The sequence below is a fragment of the Tarenaya hassleriana genome, unplaced genomic scaffold (genome assembly GCF_000463585.1).
Source record: "Tarenaya hassleriana unplaced genomic scaffold, ASM46358v1 Cleome1, whole genome shotgun sequence".
NCBI lineage: Eukaryota > Viridiplantae > Streptophyta > Magnoliopsida > Brassicales > Cleomaceae > Tarenaya > Tarenaya hassleriana.
In genome coordinates, this window is record NW_010960187.1 from 6,741,872 (window position 1) to 6,766,374 (window position 24,503).

At 38.6% G+C, this 24,503-nt stretch overlaps 6 protein-coding genes across 8 annotated transcripts; 1 reads left to right on the forward strand and 5 right to left on the reverse strand.

Annotated features, from left to right (window-relative positions):
- Nucleotides 1-438: 438 nt before the first annotated feature.
- On the reverse strand, nt 439-2,141 carry LOC104816004 (40S ribosomal protein S18). The gene is made up of 4 exons (XM_010544661.2): nt 2,034-2,141; nt 1,413-1,573; nt 842-1,030; nt 439-758 (listed from the first exon to the last, which is right to left on the reverse strand). The coding sequence occupies exons 1-4, from the start codon at nt 2,034-2,036 to the stop codon at nt 653-655; spliced, it is 459 nt and encodes a 152-aa protein (XP_010542963.1). The 5' UTR covers nt 2,037-2,141; the 3' UTR covers nt 439-652.
- Nucleotides 2,142-2,327: 186 nt separating this feature from the next.
- LOC104816012 (probable S-adenosylmethionine carrier 2, chloroplastic) lies at nt 2,328-5,333 on the reverse strand. Of its 2 annotated transcripts, none has more exons than XM_010544673.1 (12): nt 5,162-5,327; nt 5,021-5,072; nt 4,352-4,468; nt 4,173-4,255; nt 3,927-4,003; nt 3,745-3,835; nt 3,503-3,556; nt 3,320-3,415; nt 3,124-3,213; nt 2,916-3,029; nt 2,752-2,832; nt 2,328-2,658 (listed from the first exon to the last, which is right to left on the reverse strand). In XM_010544673.1, the coding sequence occupies exons 2-12, from the start codon at nt 5,070-5,072 to the stop codon at nt 2,536-2,538; spliced, it is 978 nt and encodes a 325-aa protein (XP_010542975.1). In that variant the 5' UTR covers nt 5,162-5,327; the 3' UTR covers nt 2,328-2,535. The 2 variants fall into 2 exon arrangements, with proteins under 2 accessions (XP_010542975.1, XP_010542981.1); XM_010544679.2 differs by having other exon boundaries at nt 2,567-2,658; nt 2,752-2,825; nt 5,162-5,333.
- Nucleotides 5,334-8,372: 3,039 nt separating this feature from the next.
- Nucleotides 8,373-11,003, forward strand: LOC104816071 (probable choline kinase 3). Of its 2 annotated transcripts, XM_010544751.2 has the most exons (9): nt 8,373-8,562; nt 9,204-9,401; nt 9,466-9,571; nt 9,667-9,788; nt 9,903-10,098; nt 10,179-10,296; nt 10,423-10,470; nt 10,560-10,663; nt 10,796-11,003. In XM_010544751.2, the coding sequence occupies exons 2-9, from the start codon at nt 9,301-9,303 to the stop codon at nt 10,904-10,906; spliced, it is 906 nt and encodes a 301-aa protein (XP_010543053.1). In that variant the 5' UTR covers nt 8,373-8,562; nt 9,204-9,300; the 3' UTR covers nt 10,907-11,003. The 2 variants fall into 2 exon arrangements, with proteins under 2 accessions (XP_010543053.1, XP_010543046.1); XM_010544744.2 differs by having other exon boundaries at nt 9,204-9,571.
- A 57-nt stretch (nt 11,004-11,060) lies between these two features.
- LOC104816026 lies at nt 11,061-12,152 on the reverse strand. Its single transcript, XM_019203096.1, has 6 exons — nt 12,067-12,152; nt 11,895-11,956; nt 11,789-11,807; nt 11,501-11,614; nt 11,347-11,403; nt 11,061-11,209 (listed from the first exon to the last, which is right to left on the reverse strand). The coding sequence occupies exons 2-6, from the start codon at nt 11,926-11,928 to the stop codon at nt 11,077-11,079; spliced, it is 357 nt and encodes a 118-aa protein (XP_019058641.1). The 5' UTR covers nt 11,929-11,956; nt 12,067-12,152; the 3' UTR covers nt 11,061-11,076.
- A 288-nt stretch (nt 12,153-12,440) lies between these two features.
- LOC109115978 (probable LRR receptor-like serine/threonine-protein kinase At1g34110) lies at nt 12,441-16,536 on the reverse strand. The gene is made up of 2 exons (XM_019203095.1): nt 12,969-16,536; nt 12,441-12,888 (listed from the first exon to the last, which is right to left on the reverse strand). Exons 1-2 carry the CDS (start codon nt 15,973-15,975, stop codon nt 12,503-12,505), a joined length of 3,393 nt encoding a protein of 1,130 aa, XP_019058640.1. The 5' UTR covers nt 15,976-16,536; the 3' UTR covers nt 12,441-12,502.
- A 3,815-nt stretch (nt 16,537-20,351) lies between these two features.
- Nucleotides 20,352-24,299, reverse strand: LOC104816087 (dolichyl-diphosphooligosaccharide--protein glycosyltransferase subunit STT3B). The gene is made up of 6 exons (XM_010544760.2): nt 23,301-24,299; nt 22,363-22,899; nt 21,763-22,217; nt 21,395-21,517; nt 21,186-21,245; nt 20,352-20,694 (listed from the first exon to the last, which is right to left on the reverse strand). Exons 1-6 carry the CDS (start codon nt 24,165-24,167, stop codon nt 20,565-20,567), a joined length of 2,172 nt encoding a protein of 723 aa, XP_010543062.1. The 5' UTR covers nt 24,168-24,299; the 3' UTR covers nt 20,352-20,564.
- Nucleotides 24,300-24,503: the final 204 nt, after the last annotated feature.

The following is a 24,503-nucleotide window of genomic DNA, read 5'->3' on the forward strand; positions in this document are numbered from 1 at the left end:
AGAGCGGCATGAAATTAATTAATTATTATTTTTTTATATAAGCATATCATTTGGATTTTGGACTAAATAAACGGAGCGCAAGGTTTCTCGAGAACCAATCACAACAAAATACATGCATATATATTAATAATTAGGGTTTAAAATACGTCGTCGTATCTGAATGTATACCGATTGCTATCTGTGATTTGAATATTTACGCTATTGATAATTACATGAAAATCTTGGATATTATTATTCATACTTTCAAGTTCTCTCTCTGTCTGCAGTAGGGTTACCAGGCTTTCTTCCTTCCCAAGTTAGGGCTACAAGGCTTTCTTCCTTCACAAGTAAGGGTTTTCCTTGTAACCTAAGCATCTCGAGATATCACGTTAACGTACGAATTGGCATTTCCAGATTTCCAACGATTGCAGCAAGTATACTTAGAATAATATGAGAGAATAACTAGAGAGATGTAACATTACCTTGCAGAGAAACAGTGTAATGATGAACATAAAAAGCTCCCAACAAACATAAAAGGCCCAAAATCCATATGAAGAAGAAAGACTTCTCATTCGATCATAAATGACTCAAAATTGTACGGGGAACCAACAAACTAAAACCGGTCTTCATCAAGCAATGCCCATATCATTGGTAGCAACTAGAAAAAACTCCCTCAACGCTTCTTGGAAACACCGACAGTCTTTCCTCTACGACCGGTTGTCTTGGTGTGCTGCCCTCGGACACGGAGACCCCAGTAGTGCCTCAGACCACGGTGGTTTCTGCACATCGCGAAAACAGAATCCACCGTTAGAAGACACCAAAGAAACTGTACCGACTTCAATGACTTTGCTATTTGTTTTACCTGATCTTCTTGAGACGTTCCAGGTCGTCTCTGAGTTTCATGTCCAGAGCGTTGGAGACAACTTGGGAGAACTTGCCATCCTTGTAGTCCTTTTGCCTGTTCAGGAACCAGTCGGGTATCTTGAACTGACGGGGGTTTGCAACGATTGTCATGAGGTTGTCAAGTTCGGCTGCAGACAACTCACCGGCCCTGTAAATGCAACAGAACATATAAGATGACACTATCACCACAGAGTTGGTAACAGACATAGCCTACGGGAAATAATATGCTGCAGACCCGACTCAAGAGTTTATAACAAACATATTTCCCCTGGCACGAAGATATAGCAAAGGAATCAGATAAAGAAAAACAGAACTCTCTATTTGCCAATAAATTTGGACCAGTACCATTAACTGCGAATTACAGGAAAATCCACATTGAAATTACAGGGAATATATATGACAGAGACAAGAATCCTCGACGAGTATGGATGTATAATGAATCCTTCCCAATCTATCTTTTAGATGTTCCCTCCAATGTCACCAAAAAGAGTATTATCAGAAGACGAATTCAGAAAAGAAAAAGAGCAAACCTCTTGTTCATGTCAACATCGGCCTTCTTGCAGACAATGTTAGCAAATCGCCTCCCAATACCCTTGATAGAGGTAAGGGCAAACATAATCTTCTGCTTACCATCAACGTTAGTGTTCAGCACACGCAGAATGTGCTGGAAGTCCTCGTTCGCAACCAGAGACTACACAGGAACACATTCAGACCGAATCAGAACCAAGCCAAAACCACCTCAGCAGACCAATAAACAAACGCATTCAACCCAATCAGAACTTGGCAAAATCCCATTTACAAATACTCCAGGTAGTTTAGGGGTAAGAAACCAAACACTCAAAGTTATAGCCTTTTGCTGTTCCTCGACTCCGGATTCGCGATACTAGCATAATTTTCCCACTAATCCTAGATTCGAGATAATAACAAAAATTCCGACACTTTCCGAAGGAAGCATAACGAATTTGGCCTTTCAAATCTCAAGAATATGGGGAGAAAAACTCGAAAACTGGCAGCAACATATCACCAAGCTAGTGAAAGCACAAGGAAATACGCAACAGCTATCGATCCACGCCGCAAATCAAAGTGTAAAGCGATACTTAGATAACACGAGAATGAAGGGAAAAATAATGTTGAAACCCAACCCTACTTACCATCGTGATTCACAGAGAAGCTGCCTGAGAAGAGAAAGATCTCGTCGAGCAGTAACACGATCTCTCCAGATTATACTCAAAAAAAGTGTATATTAGGGTTTTTGAGCGGCTGTTATATAGGGTCAGTAGGGTTATGGCCATCCCAGTAATTTATAGACCATTATACCCCTACCTGGAACTCATAATATCGAGTATACCCTTGGGCCCAAAGTTGGATCAGATTCTATTGGACAGGTATGATTCGGCTCAATGGCCGAGCCCACAGTTTTCACAAATATTCATGACACGTGGCTGTTAACCTATCATCAAAAGAAGTAGATGACATTTTTATTCAGCATCTTCACAATTACAATTTAGACCAAAAACATCAACTCGTGTCAAATGGACTTTCGATCTTTTTCGATCTCCTTTTTTTCCCGAAATGAACCCATCCGTAGGACAAGACATGATGATGATGATGATGATGATGATGATGATGATGATGATAGCTGCAATCTATAGATTAGGAAGAGTTCAGCTTATGACTGTCTCGTTTCCTCTCCGAAAGAATCTGCTTCGTCTTTTCAAGAACTCCGAAGAAAATCGAGCCTCCGACACCAATCCACAGTATTCTTGGACCGATGCCCTTTGTTAATACGGAACGAAAGATCAAACACATTCGGTTATCATCGATCGGCGAAACGTAAAACGGTGACAAAAGATCAGAGGCCGATGTCACCTTCCACAGAGCTGATGATCCTTCCTCTCTTACTATCGTCCTTACGCAATCCGAAACCCCTTTATATTTGCTTCCTGCCCCCTTCAGAAAAAAAAGAAGATCAATATTAGATGCATCACTTTGCAAAGGCTTGATCATCGGTCAGATATCCTACGCCAATGTACCTGAACCATTAGCCGGGTTTTGATCACGTCAAATGGAGTGGTAAGAGCTCCAGTCACAGCACCCGCAAAGGCACCAAGCATTGCGTTCTCCGGCCCGTTTAGATCCCTTCTAGCCTGTCCAGAACGTATCTGATTAATAACTCATAACTCGCTAGACCGATAATATGTTTCTGTTTAACGTATGCCGATGTAAAGAAGAAAGCTTTACAGCCAGCTTGTATCCAATTCGCAGTTGCTCATACACGCAAAACTGGACAGCATCAAAAGGCAGATCTCGTAACAAGAAGGATCCAAATCCCTGAATGATCAGCAACATTTTAACACAAGAAGAAACACGAGCAATCTCCTCATGTTCGAGAAAGCATATTGAAACAATTAAATCGCGATCAAGAAGTCTCACAAACCGTATAGAGACCTCTGAATCCTTCCTTGGCTACAATTTGACAAACAGCATCAGAAGCCGAAGAAAACTGTCCGGTTTGCATCCGTTGTTTCACAACCTATTAATGTTTTCTTTCCATCTTATACAAACCCAACAAAGATAGAAAAGGCAGGACCCGAAAAAGAACAAAAAATGGATTGATTACTTCTGTTGGTACACGAACAATAGATGATGATGCACCTCCCAAAGCACCTGCAGTCTGATCCAGCTTATCAATCTTGCTAAGACTTGACGATACATTAGGGCCTCTCCATTAGACCAGTAAGTTTGAAACTAAAAGCTCTCAAGAGGAATGTAAAAAGGCTTTGGAAGCTTTCAGAAGCAGAATCTCATAAAGATAGACCAACCAGAAATTCTTATTTGGGGTAACTTCAAGTAAAATCATACCAGATGTGCAAATGCACTAAGATTCTCGGGTAAAAGCTTCAACAGTTTTTGCTTGGCTGGTTCATATACACCGATGAATATGGCCGAAGCGCTGCACATAAAGAACCATGTTGTTCATCTCAAGCAAGAGTCACGAGAGTTTGAAATTTTCTGTATGCTTCCACGACTAACTAACTACTTACGGTAAAACACCGACAAGGTTTCCACCAAGTCCAGAGTACAGACCCTTCAATATGATCTTTCCTCCATCGTGAGCTGCCTAACATATGAAACCCGGCATCTAGTCAATGTGATTCAAGAACCAAATTGATATTAACTCATCCTAAGCAGTTACCTCATAAGAGTGCACACATCTTTAAAGTCATCAACTAATCCTACACTTGGTCAATGTGAGATCAAAACACAAATCCAATTCGGAAAAGAATTACTTGTAGTCGAGTTTTGATCGTATCAATTGGGTATAGGGCAGCTTCGACAATAACGCCAGCTGTCCCCCCAGCTATCACACTCTCTGCAAGCATCAGATTTTAACTCTTCATTACATTGACATGGAAAACAGCCGGGAAAACTATAAACCGCCAGTGTTAAAGATCATTCCCGACTTTACCATAAAAGAGACTCAAGAAACGGGATGGGTCATCCTGCTTAACGCTGATTGCCGAAAAAGCATTGATTTGCTTCTTGATAGGATCAGGATCACTAATCCTCGTCAATGCCACAGCATCTATAATTGACATAAAACATGACTGGTCAATAAAAATATCCAGAGAATCCAAAGAATCAATCTTTTTTTCTGGGGTGTCAAATTGGTTTGGTAAAGAAGATATTAATAAACTTCTATGGCATGATTTCACAGGACTTGTAAGAGAATAGGATTCTGATATATCAAAAGATCTCCCGCCATCTTTGTGGCATGCAACGAATAAATCATCCAATTATGTGTCTCGCACAACAAAAGCCGTGATTTTTTTTTTCATCCACTGATGAAGAATTCAATTCTTGAGAAGAAAACTTTTGATGATGATCGGTGACAAAAGGGTCTGCGAAGAATCTTCAAACAGGAACAGCAATGTCTCTAAAAAATGAATAGAAAAACACATAGGAAAAGCAAGGCAAAAAAAGCATGGAAGCCTAAATTAAACCCTAAATTTTAGCATTAAACCCTAAAAGCATCAGAGCTTCACCATTTCGTACATCAAAGCCTAAATTTTTACAGACACCGAAGCCATGTAACGTCGATAAGGGAAAGAATGGTCGATTAAAGATGCAAAATTACCAGAAGCCGTCTGAGAACAATCTCCATTTCTGGAAACAATGGTGCGATCCATCTAAAAAAACACAGACACAGAAAGAGACATTTCACAATCAAACTGAACAACGTCACATGCTTGCACAGATTCGGGACCAGATTTCGTACCTTCGCCAACTACTGAAGATCAAAAAACGATAGAAAGCGAGATTCAGTGATAAGAGACTAGAGGGATTTTCGTGGCAAACCCTAAAATTGAAGAAATTATACTAAAACCCCCCAAGACTGTACATACATTACGCACTCAACCCATTTTCATTTCCAAAAACCATACCTTTTTCACTCTTTGTGTGTGTTTGTTTTGTTGTATAGCGAAAAAAGGGGAGAAATTTGGCACCCAAAGACACGTGAAAGCTAACAAAAAAACGGTGAAATGGATTTTGATTTTGATTTTGATTATTTTCGATTTATTTTAAAATTTCATCTATTTCTTTTTTATATATATATTAGATTTTGGTTTGGTTTGAATTAAAATTTCTTTTATTTTTATATTATATTTAATTTAATTAGATCACAATAGTTTTTGAAGCGATTTTTCCCAATCAGTCGATATTTTAAAGTTAATTTTTTCATATTTTAAAGGCATAATACCAAAAGCTTCAAACTATTCTCTATTTATGTAACTGATGCTTAAGTATAAATTTCGCTAACCAATACCTTAATCAACTGCACGTTTAATTTATGGAAAAATATATATATATATATATATATATATATATATATCATTTTATTGTAGCACTATATCTGCCCATTATTATGGGTGCATGTTACTTATATGTTTGGTGTTTGTTAGCCTCATAAGTTTAACATGATGCATGATCTATAATGTGGTGTGAATATATAAATATGAACATAGCATATGGCACACACGTACACATGTATATACATACATTCAAAATATGAAAGTATTTGTAAAAATACGAAACCATTTTAGACAAGGTCAAATGTAACCAGTACACGGTACAACGATATAAAATATATTCCTTCAAATTGAAAATTCAAATCATTTGAGATGCTATTAGAATATATATATATATATATATATATATATATATATGTATGTATTCTCCACATTTTAAACAGAATATATTCTGTAAAATATATTTTAAAATTGTATACATAAAGTCTAGTCAAAGATATCACGGAGAGGATATAATAATTACGAAACTTAAAAAATTAAAGAATATAATAATGAAAATGGACGGCTCAACGAGAAAACGAATAAAAACTAAAAAAATTAAAACTAAAAAAATTGAAAAGAAACATGTAGGAATAATTATTAAAAATTAAAAAAAAAACACTTTTATGGATAATGCGATTTAGCATATTGGCTATGGAGCCAAACGTCTCGTTCCCGTTTTTTGTGACTTGTTCCCAACAAGTTCAGAACTATTATCATGCATCAATTTATTAGTTTGTCTTAATTTGATATGTTTATGAATTTTTGCTTATAGTGAAGATTCAAAAAAGATTGCCGAAGCGTAATCCAAATCGGCGTTTAGCGTTTGGTCCATTCTTAATGAAAAGGATTATTTATAACATACTCATTGTTGTTATTATTCGTAATTTTGTATTATATTGAATTCATATATAATTTTATTATAATAGAACAATCTTAATGATTTCTATAAGAGTTTTAAAATTTGATTATATGTAAAATATAAATTTATTTTAAAAAAAAGTTGACATCTAAAAATAGTACATAATATACATGTTATATGGTGTATGCATGCTAAAATATTGTAACGGATATGAGTGTGTGTGTGTGTGTTTATATATTATATATGAGTTGAGAGCAATAGTGACCAAGAAAATATTTTTATTGTAATAAACATATACCTTTAAAATTTTAGTCGGTACAATTACTTATAAATTATAAATTTGATGGTCAAATGGTAAAGGCAAGTGGTACAATGGATCAACGGCCGCAAAGGAAATTAAAAAGGCTTTCACAGTTTCACATAATGTGGGATGAAATATCATTTGGTGGAATCATAATCTATAATATGGAATTAGTTTTACAAAATTAAAATTTATAATAAGTGTGATATTCATTGTAATTAGTATGACATTTAGGTCATCTTCTACGGTATTAGTGTTAATTATATAAAACAATTTAGTCAATTTTGAGACATCGTAAAATGTTTTAAATTCCTGAAATGTATATATTTTTCCACGTTTCCATAATCAATAATATCGCTTTTTTTTTTTAATAATTTCTCCTATTTTGTAATATTCGTAAAACAAAAAAAAAACTCCGAGAGACGCTGACGTGTTACTCCCAATTTAGTGGGACCACAAGATAAGACAACGTTATCGCGTTGGAACGAATAGAGAACTACCACGTGTCAGTTTACCGACGGTCGAAAATTAAAAAATTTGAGAAAAAGGGATAGTGAAAAGCCAAGTTGTCTTTCTGCATTGAAAGACACGTTTTTAACTACGATAACGATAATCGCTCGTAGTTATCTTATCTGTCTCAAACTTGGCAGCAATCTTAATAGCGGACTTCTTCGATTGCTGACGTGTTTGATTCTCATTGGCCAAAATCTTTTTTTTAATCAACCGACCATCAAATTTTGCAAACGTACCCTTATGATTGTTACTTGGCTTCTGCTTACGTAATTACGACGACTTATGTACGAGAAGAAAATGTTATTTTTTTAGAGAGAACGTAATATATGTTTCTGTTCATATACAATTTTATGTATTTATAAGAAATAACAATTTTTTTTTACTTGAGATTGAATTGAAATTTGGAAATTCATATATAAAATTTTACGATATATTTGATTGGAAAATTTTAAATATTTAACTGTTGTCCCGACGGTTATTATTATTATTATCATTACATATATATATATATATTGAGTGCTCGACGTTTTTTTACATATTTAACCGTAATTTTCATGCTTCGAATGTTATTTTTGTAAAGTTCTTTTAAATTAATGGTACCCAAAAAATGTTTTATTTATTTATTTATTACATAGAAGAATAGAAAACCCATGTTCAATTTCTTTCTATCTTAATTGTTACGTAAACTCGTCAGAGATATAAACTTAGAAAAGTTTGAGTTTGTCTTTCATAATGGGAAAGAAAAATCCAAAGTTTCTCAATTAAAGTATTATAATATATTTCTATGACGTTTTTTTTATTTATTAATATTTTTTTTTGTAAATTTACCAATATAATATAATATAACTTTTTTTTTCCACAGAAATGAAATGTTCTTGATGTGCTAAAATTCAACCGCCATAGATAGATAGATACCTTCAAATGTGAAGACAAAAGTCCATAAATACCCCATGCTCGTTTCAACACCTCTCACACCATGCACATTGTCCTTTGCTTCAGACAGGACTTTTCTTAGATCCTTACAACATTTGAAAAAAAAAAGTTCATCTTTTTTTTTTCCTGCAGATCTTTTTTTCTCTCCCTCCACCCTTGTGGATTCCCTCTCAAAACACTTTCCCAGGAACGTATCTGCTAAAGACTGCAACTTTCCTTTGGTGAGTCATCTGGGTTCCCCATCTTCTGATTCTCTGTTCTTGTAAATTCATGGCCAAATTCAAAGCTCTTCATGCAGTGGAACTGATATTTCGTGATGGGTATGGATCTTTTGATCAAGATAGTGGGAAAGCGCACTAGATTCACCATGCAGTTAAACTGAATCTCTTTTGCTCCGTTTTCCGATTGATTTGAAGTAATTTCTGAAATTGGTTACAGATATTTAGATTCGAAACCTGGAAAATTAAGGAAGGTTAGTCATTTGTTCGTTTCTCGATTCCAGTTTATGATCATAATTCACGGGCTACCTTCAATTCAAGCTCATAATGTTGTCGAACTGCTGTAACTCTCTGTTTTCTCAATCTGGGTTTTGATGTTCTGACCACAGGTGTCAGAAAGTACAAAGCTTTGTTTTTTTGCCTTACGTCAAACCCCAAACTCCAGCAGAATCATAACTTACCAGATTATTCTAAATTCAAGTTCATCCTGTCTGTGAACTAAACCACATGTTTTCTGGATCTGGGTTTCGGTTTTCTTGTCAAAATTCTCAGAAAGTACAGAGCTTTGGCCTCACTTCAACTCAAATCCCATCAAAATCACATCTCACATGATAACCCTTTTCGTCACTTGAACTGTATTGCAGAGAAAACAGACAAAATGGCCATCGGAATCTTCGGATTGGTCCCAATGAGTTCGTCCCCTGACGAACTCAAGAAAGTTCTTCTGACACTAGCGGCGAAATGGGGAGACGTGGTGGAGGACCTGGAGTCTCTGCAGGTGAAGCCCATGAAAGGAGCGATGACGAACGAGGTTTTCATGGTGAATTGGCCGACGAAAGAAGGTAACCTCCATAGAAAGCTTCTGGTTCGGGTCTATGGCGAAGGGGCTGAGCTCTTCTTCAACAGGGACGACGAGATTCGAACGTTCGAGTTCGTGTCGAGGCACGGCCACGGTCCCAAGCTTCTCGGCCGATTCGCCGGCGGCCGAGTCGAGGAGTTCATCCATGCCCGGGTACGTAACTCCACTTCTTCTCCTTTCTTTTCAAAATCTCATTGGCTTTTTAACATGATTTGTATATGAATGTTTGCTCGTTTCGTTTGGATCAGACGTTATCGGCTAACGAACTGCGTGACCCAGAAATATCAGCTCTTCTGGCATCAAAGTTACGAGAATTTCACAACCTCGACATGCCCTGTAACAAAACTGTTCTCCTCTGGGACCGAATGAGGTAAAAAGAAAAAACATTTACGAGAATTTCTTGCAAGTGATGCGTTTTTTTCCCTCATTTCATCTGAAAATGTTAAAAAAAAAACCATGTATTTTTCAATGTCTGCAACACCAGGACATGGCTTGGGCAAGCAAGGAGTTTATGCTCGCCTGAGGATGCGGAGGAGTTTGGTCTGAACAACATTGAAGACGAGATCGACTTTCTTGAACAAGACTTGCAGACTGAGTTTCAAGAGATTGGGTTCTGCCACAATGACTTGCAGTACGGTAACATCATGATGGACGAAGACACCAATGCCATCACCTTGATAGTAAGCCACATCCCGAAAAACATTCGCTTTTAATGTCGAAAAATACTCTGTATCGACGTGATTCACACAAAAAATTGCAGGACTACGAGTATGCGAGTTATAACCCGATCGCATACGATATAGCAAACCACTTCTGCGAAATGGCTGCGAATTACCATACCGATACTCCTCATATCTTGGACTACACTCTCTATCCAGGTACCGTTTCCACATTCATCGATGATGACTTGTTCATCAACCGATTATATTCATTTCGGACAACAGATTCGGATTCACCAAAGATGAACTCGATCTAATCTGGTTAATGGGTTTCGAGGATTTCAGGGATAGAGGAACGTAGGAGGTTCATCTGCAACTATCTCGGCTCTTCGGGTATTTATACTTCCTCCAAAAAAAATGACATATTTTTTCCTGTTGTGTTGAGTATCCATCTGAGTGAGAGCTCTTACTCTGTGTTGCAGATGAAGAACCCAGAGAAGAAGAGGAAATACAACAGCTTTTGGATGATGTTGAGAAGTACTCTCTTGCAAGCCATCTCTTCTGGGGCCTTTGGGGAATCATCTCTGTAAGCATCTCTCTCAGTTTCACCATTGTTACTCAACTCTGGTTCTGGTTAGGGCTTTGATCTAAAAACACAAAGTGAAAAACAGGAAAAGAACATATGATTCTGACAATGTGAATGTTGGGTTTTTTGCAGGGGTATGTGAACAAGATTGAGTTCGATTACATTGAGTACTCGAGGCAGAGGTTCGATCAGTATTGGCTCCGAAAGTCTCAGCTCATGCCTTCATACTCATCTCAGATGTAATTCCTCATGTATTCAATCCTGTGTTGTATTGTTCTTCTTTTGATACATCTGTTTACAAGCAATGATATAACAATATGGATGAGATTGTCAATTACAACCTGTGTTTACAGAATTTTCTAACAAAAGAGACACCGAAAATTTTACGAAAAATGAGAACAAGTTCACTCAATCTAACCTGCATCGCTGATACGATCACCAAGACGGGTTTGAAGGATAGAGAGAAGCCATGGAATGGAGAGTGTCGACAATGCCAACCAGACTATCGTGTCTGCTCCTTCGCTTGTTCTAAGTTTTCCCCAAAACCTGAAATCAGAAAGCCTTGATTTTTTCAGTTATATGCCCTTCTGAGAGTCTAATACAATCATTGGCATGAGAGTCTGATACAGCCATTCCTCGAGAATGTGAAGAGATCGTGAACCAGGATTTCACGGTTTACTAACCTGCAGACGCGTGTTTTGTGCATATTGCTCAGCACCATCGAATTTTTCCTCGCTAAACTGCACAGAAACGATATCGACTATCAAGTTTACACTGCCGTAGAGAAATGGCAACAGACTAACTAAAGCATTAGGTTTAAGATCTGTTTGAACTCACCGCCAAGCAAGGCCCTCTGCAGTGGCGACACCAGAATTGGCCCCAGTAACCACACAAGTCGTCCCATCAATTTGTACTTGCATATCTTCAGGGTCGAACTTCTTTGAATGTTCTCTGCCACCACAGGAAAGGAAGTTCAAGTTCTGTTTTCAAATGACAGCAACATCATTATGCATGAAGGGTACAAAAAGCATACAGTTCATAATGGTTTTTCTTGTCTGGTCATGTGTTCTTAAGCCATGGTTTGTGGAGATTATCCGAAAAAGAAAGGCTTTGCTTTGCACTCACCTAAAATGGAATCCAAGACCTACTTCACGAAGCGATCAAACCCATATGAGAGAAACAATCCCCAGATCAACACATTTATAGAGGAATCAAAGTAATTTCGACACACATGAAACCGTTCGTGGTGAAGTTGAGATACCCATAAACACCGAAAGCCGTCGCTCTCCATGTCTACAGAAACGACGAAAGCCCCGACAAAACAGAACCCATTCAGTCCCAAACAAGACGAAGCATGCGAACAAACCGAGATTATTATCGATTTCAAAGGATAAAGGTTGTACCTTTAGGAGGAAAATGGTGAAGGGCAAATCTGATCGCTTTCAGCGACGGTGAAGTAAAACAGTCGTGGATTTGATGGGTTTGCGGCAAAGGTTGCGACACGTTAGATCCTGCCGGACCGATGACGCTGGTTGTTGGGATGCTAATTTTCCCTCGAACACCTTCCTTCTAAGGGGAAAAAAAAGAAACTTTTAGGGTTTGATCTGTAGAACAATACATAGATTCTGAACCATGATTTATTTGAATCTGTGAAATGTTTCTGAATCTGATTTATTTGTGTGTTCGAGCTTGTTGCAGGGTACCATTTCGGGGCCGTGAATCTGTACATTACTCAAAACCCTTTTATCTCATCATCATCATCATCATCATCCATTCCTACTCGAACAAATATTTCAAAATTCAATCTTTTTTGTTTCTAGACAAAGAACAATCATCAACTCAACTCTGCTGCGAAGATTGCTGCTTTATCAATGGCTGTGAAGTCTTTCCCCATTCTTCAGGACAACTCTTCACCTCCATCAACAGAGCCACCACTTCCTTCATCGACGGTCGCTCCATCGGTGACGGGTTTACGCAGAACATGGCGATCCCAAGTGTCTGAAGCATCTCCTGAACCATCTGGTCGGGCAATCCCTGCAGCTTGGCGTCCAGTATAGACATCGCCGGTTCGAAACTTCCCATCTTCTTCTTCACCCACTCCACTATATGGAGCCCGTCGCCTACCTGCGGCTCGACTGCGCTCCGCCCGCTGAGAATCTCCAGCAGTACGACTCCATAGCTGTAGACGTCACTCTTCTCTGTTATGTTCATCGTGTATCCGTATTCTGCAGTGTACCCACAAGGCAAAGATTATATTTCTCGGTGAAGAATTTTGCCAATTGTCGTGTAAGAAAAACCAACCTACCTGGTGCGATGTAGCCATATGATCCAGCGACTCGAGAAATTGGGTTCGGATAATTTGGCGAGTTCATCAGCTTCGCCAGACCGAAATCCGCCAAGATGGGCTCGTACTTAGAATCCAGAAGAATGTTATTGCACTTGACATCTCTGTGGAGAATGGCAGGAACGCAATCGTGATGCAGATACGCCAATCCCTGCGCTGTTCCGACAGCTATTTTGTACCGAGTTTCCCAGTCCAAGTTCCTGTTCCCTTGTAACAGCTGTTGCAGATTTCCGTTGGGGATGTAGTTGTAAAGAAGCAGCTTCACCGATTTGTTGGAACAGTAACCCAGAAGTTTGACAATGTTCCTGTGTCTGATGTTTCCCAGAATCAGTATCTCTGCTGCGAAAGAATCAATGGCGGGTTCTCCTTCGTCGATTTTTGTTTTCCACAGCTTCTTGACTGCGACGATTTCTCCGTTCGGCATTTCTGCTCTATACACTGTCCCTGAACAGCCTTTGCCTATCACATTCTCGTCTTTCAAACAATCAAGAATGTTGTTGATGGCGAAACCGAGCTTCTGGAATGGAATGAAAGTCCAAGGGGATGAGAAATCTTCAGCTGGTGACAATGATGAAGAATACAAAGCTGATGCGGGTTTCTCCATCGTGTAGCGGTGATTGTTCCTTAAGATGAAAAGGCAAGCAGCTAGGACAGCAATGATGGCTGAAGCGAGGATCACAGAGATCAAAGCTGCAATCTTTGGGGATTTTCCTCTGTTCATTTGCATGCGGGAGGAACAAGTGATGCCATCAATGGACTGGCAAAGGTTGGCGTTCTGGAGATACGAACTTGAAGAAAGCATTCTGAAGAACGGCGTCGAAGGGATAGGACCCGAGAAATTGTTGCAGGAGATGTTGAGAGAAGCGAGGCTCGTGAGAGAGCCAAGAACTTTGATCTTCCCGTGAAGCATGTTCTGTGAGAGATCAAGTGACTGTAACTGTGTCAGACCAGAGAAAGTCTCGGGTATCTCTCCGTTGAACGCGTTGTTGCTCAAGTCCACGCTAATTGTCAAGCTTTTGACTTGGCCAAGTTCATGTGGGATTTCACCAGACAAGCTGTTGAAGCTCAGATCAAGAAGTGTCAGCTTCTGCAGATTCTTAATCGAAACCGGGATCGACCCTGTGAGCAGATTGTTGTTAAGGATCAGCTTGTTCAAGTAACTGAAGTTCCCAAAACTCGACGGTATGTTTCCAGTGAAGCTGTTCCTACTCAGATCAAGCTGCTCCAGATTCACAAGGTTTCCAAGCTGAGGAGGAATCTCTCCTGTGATATAGTTATTGTGAACATCTAAAAGCTCAAGCACAGTGATGCTAGAGATCTCATACGGAAGATTTCCAGAGAAACGGTTCATATAAAGATCAAGAAAGACTAAGTTCTGTAACTGGCCTATCTCTTTCGGGATCTGACCCGAAAGCTGATTCTCTCCGAGTCTCAGTCTCACGAGTGACTGGCATTTTGCAATGCTCTTTGGCAATCCACCATATATGGAGTTACCGAGAAGGAGAAGCTTGCTAAGCCTTTTTAAACCAAAGAGCTCTTCTGGGATTCTTCCAGTTAGCTTGTTCCTAGACAGGTCGAGTGCAACCAGGTCCGTGCAGTTGCCAAAAGAAGATGGTATTGTTCCCGAAACCGAGTTCTCCCACAGGAAAAAGCTCTGCAGATGCTTCATGTGACCTATTTGAGAGGGTATGGAACCTGATAGCTGGTTCTTGTCCAGCTGAAGAGCAATGAGGCTGGAACAGTTGCTTAGCTCCCAAGGAATTGTACCAGCGAGTAAATTATCAGACAACTGAAGCTGCTCTAAAGAAACAAGCTTGCCTAAATCCCCAGGAATTTCACCAGACAAACCATTTGCAGATGCGTCGAACACGACGAGGGAAGAACAGTTGGAAATCTCGGGTGGGATCGACCCAGATAATGAATTTCCCCACAGGAGCAAGCTTGTGAGCTTCTGGAGCTTTCCCAATTCCTTAGGAATGGATCCAGTTAGCTTGTTCATGTGCAAATACAAGTTCCTGAGCTCAGAACACAAGCCCAGTTCAGGTGGAATAGTACCAGAGACTTCAGTGTCATACAGAGCCAAAGTTTGCAAATTCACCAAGTTCCCAAAAGTGGAAGGGATGGGACCTGATAAACCAGTAGCAGCAAACCCTAAAGTCGTCAGATTTGTCAGAAACCCTAGTTGGGGAGGGATATGCCCTGTGAGATAAGGATTCCCACCAAGTCTAAACTGCTGAAGAGAGAGCAAAGAGCCTAGACTTGAAGGAATGGAGCCATTTAACAGATTGTCTTGCAGACAGAGGACTTGCAAGGAAGGAAGATTTGAAATTTGTGGGGGGATTTGACCAGAGAGCTTGTTTGCGTTCAAGATAAGGAACTGAAGCGAGGAGAGGTGACCAAGCTCAGGTGGGATTGGACCAGAGAGGGAGTTTGAGGAAAGGTCTAAAAGTCTGAGGTGGGTGAGTTTGCCAAATGAAGGAGGGATTGGGCCCGAGAGGTTAGTGGAAGAAAGGTTCAGGAACTGAAGAGAAGAGAGAGAAGAGAGGTCTGAAGGGATTGAAGACAAGTTGAGGAAAGTGTCGGGGAGGGAGACGGAGATCACTTTGTTGTCTGCAGAGCATGTAATGCCATGCCATGAACATGGTATCTGGTCTTGTGGGTCCCATGATGAGAAATCTGACGATGATCTCTTTAGAGGGAGAAGAGCTTGGCCGTCTGGTGAGAGAGAGAGAATAGGTTTGGCCATGGAGATCCAGAAGCAGAAACAGAACAAGGACAAGAAGAAACGATTCAAGGGTTTGTTGCTGCAAGTGAAAGTCGATGACTTTACCAACTGGGTTTGTCTCCTCCCCACTGCAACACCGATTCTCAATGGATTTATGAAATGGGTCGGATTCCTCTCCATTGAGAATCTGGAAAAATGATTGAAAGGTGATGAGTTTACAAAATGTGTTTGGTTCTTCTCCATTGAAACTCTGAGAAAGTAGACTTCTTTTGGTGAATAGTCACAATGGATGATAATGAAGAAGAAAAATAGAGGTTTATTTCCCTTGAGGAGACAAAAAACACGTGAAAGGGTATGTGATGCTTGCTTAGGGTTTACACCAGACCATTGCAGAGCAAGAAGAAGAAGAAGAAGAAGAAGAAGAGTTCATGTGAAGTTAAGAGAGAGGGTATAACAGAGAACTCTGCCATTTGAAATCTCTATTACGGTGGCCAAAAGGTTGGAACTTTACCCGGCGACGGCGGTAGTAGGCTGCCGGCGGTGGCTGTAGCTGCGTTAGCTGCGTTACCGGAGCTGTGTGGGAGTTAAAAAACGAGACTTTGGTTCTCTCTCACTCTCTCTCCTTGTTTGTTGTACTAATAACAAGATTGAGTACTCAGCTTTCGGCTTTAGATTTGTTTTAAAAAAAAGAAAGAAACTTTGATTATTCTATTTGCACTGATTTAGGGGGCACCGGAATTTCTTCCGATTTTCCGTGGATATGTATGTGTGTGTGTGCATGTACATCATTATTCAAACTATTATATTAATAACATAATATAATTTGGATATAATTTAAAATTGTCTGTATTTTTATTTAATACAATTTGGATTTATGATTGTTGACAAATTTCTCTATCATCCGAAAATGGGATTCAGCTGTGCATTTCTTAAAACTCATCCATCATTTTCTAGTGCCGTTTGATTAAATGTTTTTTTTTTTGTTTCGGTTGTTTTTGGATTTAGTTCTTTAAACTTTTAAAAATGTATGTATTTATTTGTACTAATATTTCGGTTTAACTGGAATTTAATTTTAATTAAAAAAACACTACTTTCCTAAATATTTACTATATTTTTAAAAAAATTATTTTGGTATTACAATTTACAATCCAAATCCAACTTCAGTTAATTTAGTTTTAAAAAAATAAATATCGTTCTTTTTTTTCATTTCTATGTGTAAATATTCGCTTATTTTCAGTGTTTGTATATGTGTATGTATCTGCATGCATTTCGGGCGTTGAAAAAATCCAGCCATGAGGCAATGTAGGTGACAAAGTACTCATAAACATTACATGTTTTATGGCCTTTGTCTTCTTCTGCCACACCTTCTTCCTTCTCCTTTGTCTCCTCCTTTTTTTGGATTAATCTCGGCCGTTGGATCTTTTCACTCTCGGTAATTTTCTATTTACCCTGAAGTTTAGGGTACTCGATATGGTAATCTTTTATTCATAGAACAAGCTGTATATTTTCTAGCAAATAAAGAATTCGTATTAATTGTGTTGTATATTTGGGTAGATTTTGGAATTCACTGGTATTCAGATTTTTGAGGTTGATTTGGAATTTTGGATGGATTGAGGTTTGATTATGTTTTTTTTCTTATATAAACACGTTGCGTTGTGTAAATAATTTTTGAATTCGGATATCAAATATATTCAAAAATTTATCGTTTACTTGTAATTTGATTATCTAGAATTTATAAATATACGAATATGAGTATATTTTCAAATATTTTATAGTGAGTGTCCAAGATTTTTAAATACGAAGCAAATATCAAATTGTGATATAGAAACTTTTAAATATGGATTTGGATATCCTATCCAATATCCATACTCATATTTCCCATAAACCATCTCCTTGGTTTAAAGTTCAAACCCATCCATTAACTTCAATTTAATCTAGTTAACAAAAAAATGTATATATATATATATATATATATATATGTATACCTATTTTTTATTAGTGATGGACAAAATACCCGAATCCGAAATAACCGAATCGAACCTTATCGATATATATCCGAATCGAACCTTATCGATATATATCCGAATCGAACCGATTAAAATAACATACCCGATTGGATATGAATATTTTAAATCCGAAATACCCGAACCTGAAATAATCGTAAACCAAATAAACCGAACCCGAATTAACCATAACCGAATATATCCGTTTATCCATCCATATATCATCAATTAATATGTAATATATTCTAAATCTAATTAAAAAAATTAGTATAATGATATTGTGTTTATAACCATGATATATAAAAAAACGAAATATAGATGTATTTTTAATGTTGTTTTTGTTTTTTTTTATAAGATAATTGTTTGATTTTTTTTTGTTTGGATAACCCGAACCGAATCTCATCCGAAACCGAACCGAACCGATTAAAAATATACCCGATTAAATATGAATATTTCAAATTCGAAATATCTGAACCCGATTAAAAGCGAACTCGTCCGATCGCCCATCCCTATTTTTTAATGTCTTGTACAATATTCGGGGCTTCTAGATAAAAACTTTTCGTTGGACTGTTTTCTTTTATGTTAATTGTTATGTTTTCTGTTGATATGAAACCAAAATCAAATGCAAGTTAATTATATTTAAAGATTTTTTTTAAATTTAGTAAAATGATAAATAAATTTTAAAACCATGAATATATTATGTTATAAGCTTCTTGCTCACTGATATGCTACACTCTACCATCTTTTTTTTTTGTTCTAATTATCGTTTTGGGAGTTTCTGTTTGTTCCCAAAAAAAAAAGTACTAATTTTAATGTATGATTAATGACTGATTTTCCCAAGGTTGTCCTTTATTGCTCTTTTTTTTTAATATGAAATTTCTTTCAGTATTTATATAACGGTATTATAATTTAGGTAGGTTATATTATCTGGCAGTTTTTATATATATATATATATATAATTTGATAATTATTAATTAATACGTAGAAGTTGCGTCCAAAGGAAACATAAAATCGTGGATACGATACCTTGAGAATTAAGTTCTTTCAAAGTTATAAATACAGTATTGAATAGGTGCATGTACACGCGATATGATTGTTAGATGAAATATTAACGTACGTCGTCGTATTCGTATACGTACATGCATTGCATACAGCACGTGACAATGTTGATAAGGGTCCGTATGGTCGCAGTGAATATTTATTACTATATTGTATTCGGAAACAAAACCATAGGGGAACGCACAAAGAGCATGGGAGAAAGCGAAAGTCCACTCTAATTAGCTATGGTTCGTGTCGTGTCGCTTTTGATTGATCTATGCTTGCGTGGGTTTTGTTTTTAACCGCGGTTAAAAACGCTGTCTTAATTAATTAATTAATTTTAGTTATTTAACTAATTAAGAGGCTACAGTAATTATCACGAAATGTAAAAGAAAGCAGGAAAAATGGCGTTACCGATGCAAAGGAGGTGGGTGCGTTTTGGGACGTGAGCTCAAGGATGACAATAGTATATTGTAACTTATAAGCGCGTTCACATGAATATATATACATATATATATATATATATATGTATGTATTTAATTATATGAAATTATAATTTAATTGAATTGATTAAGTGTATATATGTATATAATGACGTGGCCTAGAGATGGGGTTTAACTACGGGAGCACTAGTCTCCCCCCCAATACATGGATTTTTATATAAATTAATATGGACTATTTTTTTTAAACATATTCGATGAAATATTTAAAATTTTACTTTTTAAATAACAACTGTTTTTTTAAGAATCGTATAATTCATAAAAAAATTAACCACTTTTTTTTTTCAAACCGTAACAATCGTGTTATAATATATTGCATATAATGTTGCATCGAACAAGACATTCGTATTTTTTTTTAAGTTTTGTAGCGAATCTAAAAACTAAGGGTCGTGTGGCATGGCGAGGGCAACGAAGACAACATCCCGAGCCCAATAAGGCCCAATAAGGCCCAATTGGTCCAGATAGGCCCAATAGTGGTAACCAAAATTAAATCCGAGTATTGCATCCATTTCTGATCAGCGCCTCTCTTTTTGAATTGGACCAGCGAACATTACAAACGGAACCAATTCAAACCAAATGACATATAATCATATCTAAATCCATATACAAATGCATGTGTTTTTTTCTAAAGAACCAGGACCTAATAGGGTAACCAGAGATTTCTTAGAAAAATATTTCTAACAATAAAAACTAGAGTTGTCAAATGGGCCGGGCCAGGCCCGCACTCGCCCCAAGGATTTTGGGCTCAGGCGACCCAATTTTTTTGGAACCTAAACCCGAAACCCACCCCTATGTACCTCGAGCTTGGGTTCGGGTCGGCCCACCCCGACCCGCTAAATTTACTTTTTGAAATTTATTTTTTTTATTTATTTTTGAAAAACAAATTCGGGTTTTCGAACCGATCTGAAACAATCTGAACCCGATTCTAAAACCCAAAAAATTTTGGGCCTAAAGCCCGAACTCCACTATTTTTCGAACTGGACCGGGTCGGGCTTCGAACTTCAAGTAAAAATTAACACCCAGATAAAAATTAAAATCGAACCAAACCAAATCCAGTCACAAGTCTTTAGTCTTTACCTCACCTCTTAAAACAACCACATTGGGTATATATTTTATATAAGATGAAAATGTTCAAACCAAACGAGAGCTACAAAGACTCTTCTTGTTCCCTTGCCAAAGAAAAAAAAAAATTAAGTGGCATGGTTCCTTCCTCTCATCTATTACTAAAGACCGAACCTCATTACCTCTATGGAGACACTGCTAAAGAAGCTGAAGATAAAAAATAGTGAAATCAAAACCTGTTCTTTGGGGGTTTGACCCTGTAGATTCGGACAATCCAGTTTGATGTTGTGAACGCCTCTTCCAAGTGGTCTAGTTTTATGTCTTTGTTCCCTATCTCCACCCCTCTTGCCCTATCATACCTGCAACATATATACATTCCACATTCGGGGGGTTTCCAGGGTCAGACATATCGATAAAAGCCATGGCCACATCAAGTTTTTTAGATTTTTCTCCTTCGAATTCTTGTTCTTATGGATTTTGCAGCAATAGAAAACATAAGAGCCTGGGAATAGTGCTTTCACAGGAATGCTAGATGCTTAAGGTAGCATTCTTGTGTTGATGGTTGGATGATGAGAATAAGATTACCATAAAACAGGCAACACAGATGCAAGAAAACATTTTTTACATATGTAATCCTATTGTGAATACAAGTTACTTTTACTAAGATATATATTTTATGGGACCGGTAGCAATAGCATTCTCCAAAACTATGAATGGTTTAACACTGAAAACAACGAAAACAAGGCAGTATTTAGATTATTTAACCCCAAGCAATTCATTTGCATTTGCATCAATGCAAATCCAAATGGATTATCAGTCAAACTGCGATGATCAAGGAGAGGCATCTTACCCGGGAGGCTTGCCGTATTCTGTAACCAGCTCGCCAAACCTGTAGTAGCACAACTTGTACCTACAAGCAAACACGTTTAAGTTGAACACTTTTGAAACAAATCATTACCAGTTTCTCCGAAATCTCCACAATTCCCAAGATTCAAGACTTCAGTTCAATCCGAGAGAGAAAATCATACAAAGGGGTAAAGTCTTTGAATATGAACTTACATGAGACAGTTCAACATCTTTGGTGCTGCACCTTTGTCAACACGGTACTCTCCATTCACGAGGTAATCGGGTTCCTTGATAACAGGGAATACCCCTCCTCCAATTCTCACCATCCATAAGAATCTAACCCAATAAACAACAAAAGTGAATGTCAGTCAACACTGAACAGTATCTAGAAGTTGTCCTACACCTCCTCACCCAAGAACTGAACGAGCATGAATTTATTATGTTACAGTCAATCAGATCAGATGTATTTGTATGTAAGCGATATGCATATATCATCAACCAACACCCACATTTGGCAACATGCTGCCATAAAGATATTTGCTCATAAACTATGAATTCCACGGCATAGGAAAAAGACTTACTTGTTGATGTCATCCGAAGAATAACCGGTAACTCCACCAAAGACAACTAATACATAGTTCACATCAAGAGACCTCATAATTTCATACGCCTCGTCTTCATAAGACGACATGGCTCGTCCAACAGTGGCAATGTGAGTGTTGTTCCATGTGTTGTTATCGACTATAACGGTTCTATTTCCCATGGCAGTGATTTGGTACCCATAGTCCCACCACGACATAATCTTAGCATCCTGAGGGGTATTTTGCCGCAGCCAGTAGTAAGCCTCACGGTAATCGTCAAAGATGACTCTATTCCCATGAGCACCTCTTGCAGCAAGGACGATTGAGGGAGACGAGTATGCTTCCGATGTTACCCATGTGCAGTGAATTACATATCTGCTGAGCAAGTAAAATACACCAAGAAGAAGTGCAATAGCACCATTCTTCTGGAAAGGTTGTGACTGATCAAGTGAGACCTGCTAGGCCATAGGATATATGTATTAATATTTCCTCTTGATTATAGAAAAGTAGTAAAGTACAAAATAAAAGTAAAGTAGCAAACCCAGTTCAAGAAAAGCAGACCAAAAGAAGGTCAAGGACCAGCAACGTAAAAGATCTCACCTTGGAAGAAGCCTTTGAGCTACCGGATGCTTTGGTGGATCCAGCCTGAGCAACCTTCTGCTTTGTCCTAAGCAATGAAGTCAAATTCTTGACAGTGGCAGAGACAGCTATGGCACTGATAAGACAGACCGCTGGTGTGGCAACAAGAATAAGCCGAACCATGACACCAGCAAAGTACAAGCTTGTGAGACCGTACATGACGATAAATATGGTAGCGTCTGACAAGCGCTTGAAACAGAAGTAAAGACCAGCGGGGAAAAGGAAGAGCAAAATGTGGTAATCAAACATGAAAGAAGACCAGGCTGTAGGCTGATGCTCAGAGACAGATGCAATGATGGGTATGTGATCCTTTGCGTAAGTCGGGTCAAGCAATGAGTAAAACCGGCCAGTCCATGGTGAAATGTAGCCAGACACTGTTCCTACACCCAGGGCAATACTGCCGACAAGGACAGCTGATGTCACAGTTATGCTCAAAAAAGTTTGGAACTTTTTGGGGTCATTGAGGAGGTACTTCACCCAGTCGAGGAAGTAAAATACCTGTATCAGCAAATCAAGTTCATTAGAGATCAAATCATGTGGTGGAAAACAGCAATTTCCAGGCAAATATCACAAAGAAAGTTCCATAACTCTGACAAATTCAATGATTAAGCAGAAAACCGATTACATGGAAATGGCAGAAAATCATTCTACAAACTCGCAGAATTAACCAAAATGGGCAATTGGTAAACTAGTTGAAACTCGAAGCTGTAAATTCTAAACCTCCAAATAAGTTTGAGGAAGCAATACAGCAGCACAAAGATAAATCCTCACTCAGACTTTCTATAGTATACTAGATGCAGATTCTAAAGCTATTCCCAAGCCTAATTTTCAAACCATATTGCAATGTTACAACTCATCAAAATAGTCACACAAAAGCAAGTTCGAGAGCAAAAGTGAACCTGCATCAAGAAGAAGACGCCCATGGCGGCCATATGCTCCCCAGATTGAACATGCTGAAAACCGACAAAGCGAATCTGCATGGCGAGCAGCATTCCCAAGATATACATCGAGTTATAAGCAATGTACAGCCTCATCGAATACCTTCCCGTGATCAACAACACCAAGACGTAAAGCGGAATAAGATTAATGATAAACACATAGCCTCCCCAAGCCGAAACCATGTAGAAGTAGCCAAACGCAGAGGCAAGAGACCAGGCCAATGACCCAGTATTCACTGCCTTCACAAACAGGTAAAAAGTGAACAACAGAGCGAAAATGGCGACACCCTCGTTATCGTACGAACCAGCGACGGAACGAGAAATGTAACCAGGGCAAATGGCGATCAGAGCAGCTGCGACAAGTCCAGCTCCTGAATCCCAGATCTCTTTGCCGAAGAAATACGCGACTACGGTGGTGTTCGACGCGAAAAACGGCGCCGTCAAAACGCAGACCTCACGGATGTGAACGAAAAAGCGGAGAAACCGCAGAGTCCAGTAAATGAGAGCGGCGGTGACCATGAGACCTGGGTAAAGCGTTCCGCCGATGATCCGACCGAGAGGGTACCAACTCTCCGAGTCGAACCAGTTCCAGAACTCGTAGAAGCCTTTCTCGGTGAGAAAAAGGGTTGTGCGGTAGTTGAAATAGGGATCAAACTCGTGGATCATAGACTCATAACGAAGAACACTGAAGAGGCGAGTGATGAAGGCCAAGACATAAACGAGGCAGAGGATGGAGACACGGATCAGGAGCTCCTGCTGCTTCGTCTTCAATTTTAGGGATTTGAGAGAGAAGCTGCTCAACAGATCTGGGCTCGACTTCGTCGCCATGGCCGCCGATTCACCGCTTCCGCTCGCCGCCTCTGGTTTCCCTCCCAATTCGTTTTGCTGTGGTCGTTCGTGTTCACAGTCAACTCGTCCGAGAGAACCAAGCTACTGATTTTCCATGAAAATTTGTATTTTTTATTTCCTAGGGAAAATGGAAAGAAAATCTTGCAGACCGTTTGGACTCAAGTAGCGTCCAGATGCACTTATTAATGGGCCGATTATTGGGCCCATTAACATACAAGAACTCATGCCTTCGGTTTTGGATCGAAATTGTCGCATTTCAGACCTTCTAGTACAATCCAAAGTTTATAATATCTCCCTCCATCGCAGCCGGTCGCA

What these genes read in the sequence shown, in the direction of transcription:
- LOC104816012 (XM_010544673.1), bottom strand. Translation starts at nt 5,072, where the DNA reads ATGGATCGCACCATTGTTTCCAGAAATGGAGATTGTTCTCAGACGGCT. An exon ending in GATTCAGAGGTCTCTATACG is followed by an intron (nt 3,214 to 3,319) that starts GTTTGTGAGACT and finishes CTGATCATTCAG; the next exon opens with GGATTTGGATCCTTCTTGTT. An exon ending in AAACCCGGCTAATGGTTCAG is followed by an intron (nt 2,833 to 2,915) that starts GTACATTGGCGT and finishes TTTTTTCTGAAG; the next exon opens with GGGGCAGGAAGCAAATATAA.
- LOC104816087 (XM_010544760.2), bottom strand. Translation starts at nt 24,167, where the DNA reads ATGGCGACGAAGTCGAGCCCAGATCTGTTGAGCAGCTTCTCTCTCAAA. An exon ending in GCTCAAAGGCTTCTTCCAAG is followed by an intron (nt 22,218 to 22,362) that starts GTGAGATCTTTT and finishes ATGGCCTAGCAG; the next exon opens with GTCTCACTTGATCAGTCACA. An exon ending in GAATACGGCAAGCCTCCCGG is followed by an intron (nt 20,695 to 21,185) that starts GTAAGATGCCTC and finishes TATATGTTGCAG; the next exon opens with GTATGATAGGGCAAGAGGGG.
- LOC109115978 (XM_019203095.1), bottom strand. Translation starts at nt 15,975, where the DNA reads ATGGAGAAGAACCAAACACATTTTGTAAACTCATCACCTTTCAATCAT. An exon ending in ATATGGCTACATCGCACCAG is followed by an intron (nt 12,889 to 12,968) that starts GTAGGTTGGTTT and finishes GGTACACTGCAG; the next exon opens with AATACGGATACACGATGAAC.
- LOC104816026 (XM_019203096.1), bottom strand. Translation starts at nt 11,928, where the DNA reads ATGGGTATCTCAACTTCACCACGAACGGTTTCAT. An exon ending in GCAGAGGGCCTTGCTTGGCG is followed by an intron (nt 11,404 to 11,500) that starts GTGAGTTCAAAC and finishes GTTTCTGTGCAG; the next exon opens with TTTAGCGAGGAAAAATTCGA. An exon ending in CACAAAACACGCGTCTGCAG is followed by an intron (nt 11,210 to 11,346) that starts GTTAGTAAACCG and finishes TTCTGATTTCAG; the next exon opens with GTTTTGGGGAAAACTTAGAA.
- LOC104816004 (XM_010544661.2), bottom strand. An exon ending in GATGTTGACATGAACAAGAG is followed by an intron (nt 1,031 to 1,412) that starts GTTTGCTCTTTT and finishes TTGCATTTACAG; the next exon opens with GGCCGGTGAGTTGTCTGCAG. An exon ending in GAACGTCTCAAGAAGATCAG is followed by an intron (nt 759 to 841) that starts GTAAAACAAATA and finishes CGCGATGTGCAG; the next exon opens with AAACCACCGTGGTCTGAGGC.
- LOC104816071 (XM_010544744.2), top strand. Translation starts at nt 9,218, where the DNA reads ATGGCCATCGGAATCTTCGGATTGGTCCCAATGAGTTCGTCCCCTGAC. An exon ending in CTCCTCTGGGACCGAATGAG is followed by an intron (nt 9,789 to 9,902) that starts GTAAAAAGAAAA and finishes CTGCAACACCAG; the next exon opens with GACATGGCTTGGGCAAGCAA. An exon ending in GCCTTTGGGGAATCATCTCT is followed by an intron (nt 10,664 to 10,795) that starts GTAAGCATCTCT and finishes GGTTTTTTGCAG; the next exon opens with GGGTATGTGAACAAGATTGA.